Raw genomic sequence first — 1541 nt, 5'->3', positions numbered from 1 at the left:
CAGAAGAAGCTTCATCGGGGTCGTCATCTACTGCACGTTTACGAGATAAGCTATGGATGCATAAGGTTTTAAAGATGCTGACGGCTCATTGAGTGAGTGTCTCCGAGTGAATTGCAGAAGATCTATGATAACTTGGTGAAGCGAGAGCTGAGAAGGCAACATTGCCACCTGGAGGAATATTCAGAGGTTTCAAAGGTACTAGACCGGTTCTCTCTGTCTTGCGAGAGTATGAACGCATCCCTCATGGGATGCTGGTTATGGCCCTAGTGCTGCTTTCTTCCGAGGTATTTACCAACCCGAAGTATGAAGGGTTTAATGGCTACAATGGCACATTTCTTTCTCTGGGTAGTTTCCAAGTGGATCTGTAAGTTCCTCTTGACCGACTGGCTAAGACAGTTGGATAGATAGATGTACGATAATCGAGGGCCCAGCGCTGTTTGCTTCGCTTCACAGCGGACAAGACTCAAGAAGTAGTTGATACTCCTGTTATCAGAGTTCCCCTTGTATTGTTCCTTGTCGGGGCACTTGATATGGGAAACAGCATTGATGGCCTTTGTTGTATCAAGCGCCTTCTCCTTGTCATAGTTGTAAGATAGATCGCACCAGTACGCCACGTTGGTGATGTCGTTGTTACAAGGGTGTTGTTGACCTTGCATGAGAGAGGTCTGGGGCACTCCTTGAGGGCAGACCTGCACAGTGGGAGCAGAAGATGTAACCTGCTGTGGATGTACTGTGTTTGCTGGCCTTCGAGAGAGACTTGCAGCTTGAGAGTTAGGGCCTTCGGCGTCTATATAGGTGGAGAGGGTATGTAGCTGGCGCACGTGCAGTGGGCGTGCGCGGACAGCTAGCGTTCGTGCATCGTGTGCTGCAACTGTGACGGCACGTTATGGTGACGTGACGCGGCGAGGGGGAGCGGGGGGGCGTCTCCCCGGTTGTGGGTTCCAGTCTCTCGTCTTCTCACGAGACTATTTCATAAGCCTTATCATGTCTGAGTTCGATACGTCAATCAGGGATAGCACGATAGAGGAGGATGCCTCTAACAGGGTACGTCGTAGATAGACCTTCTTACTAAGAGGTTGGCCTTCCATAGCAGTCTCTAACTCTGCGGCAGATAACCATAGTAGTAGTGAGGGTTCAGCAATACCGAGGACTTCAAGGAGCTCAGCCAGCGGGTTCTCCACCATGTTAGTAGTAACACCCGCATTGGTTGACTCAACAACACTTGGGATAGCCATAATAGGTAATAAGGCTTCTTATCTTATCCATCTCAGCCTGAGGGCTGCGAGCCGTTTCATGCAACGAATAATGGGCGAGCGAGACTCGTGCATACGCGCGCGAACAGAAGCCCTGCTAACGTGTGATTATGCTATACCGTTAGTATGATATCATTTCATTACGGTTCTACTGTGTTACGGCTGTTATATTGCTTCGTGCGAATCATGGTCTGTGCATGCGTGTTGTCTGTTATTCCTGCCTGAACGCGGGCGCGTCACACGTAAGGCTTTAAGGTTGGTTCTGAAGTTGATTCTCTGGATCTTCCC

The 1541-nt window shown here is 49.6% G+C and overlaps 1 protein-coding gene across 1 annotated transcript; it reads right to left on the bottom strand.

Annotated features, from left to right (window-relative positions):
- Nucleotides 1-263: 263 nt before the first annotated feature.
- Pmar_PMAR026138 (hypothetical protein) lies at nucleotides 264-656 on the bottom strand (the record flags this gene model as incomplete). The annotated part of the gene is made up of 1 exon (XM_002768477.1): nucleotides 264-656. The coding sequence occupies one exon, from the start codon at nucleotides 654-656 to the stop codon at nucleotides 264-266; it is 393 nt and encodes a 130-aa protein (XP_002768523.1).
- Between the last annotated feature and the right edge of the window lie 885 nt (nucleotides 657-1541).

The sequence above is a fragment of the Perkinsus marinus genome (assembly GCF_000006405.1).
Source record: "Perkinsus marinus ATCC 50983 genomic scaffold scf_1104296968038, whole genome shotgun sequence".
NCBI classification, from domain to species: Eukaryota; Perkinsozoa; order Perkinsida; family Perkinsidae; genus Perkinsus; species Perkinsus marinus.
This window is presented reverse-complemented; position numbering and strand designations above follow the sequence as displayed.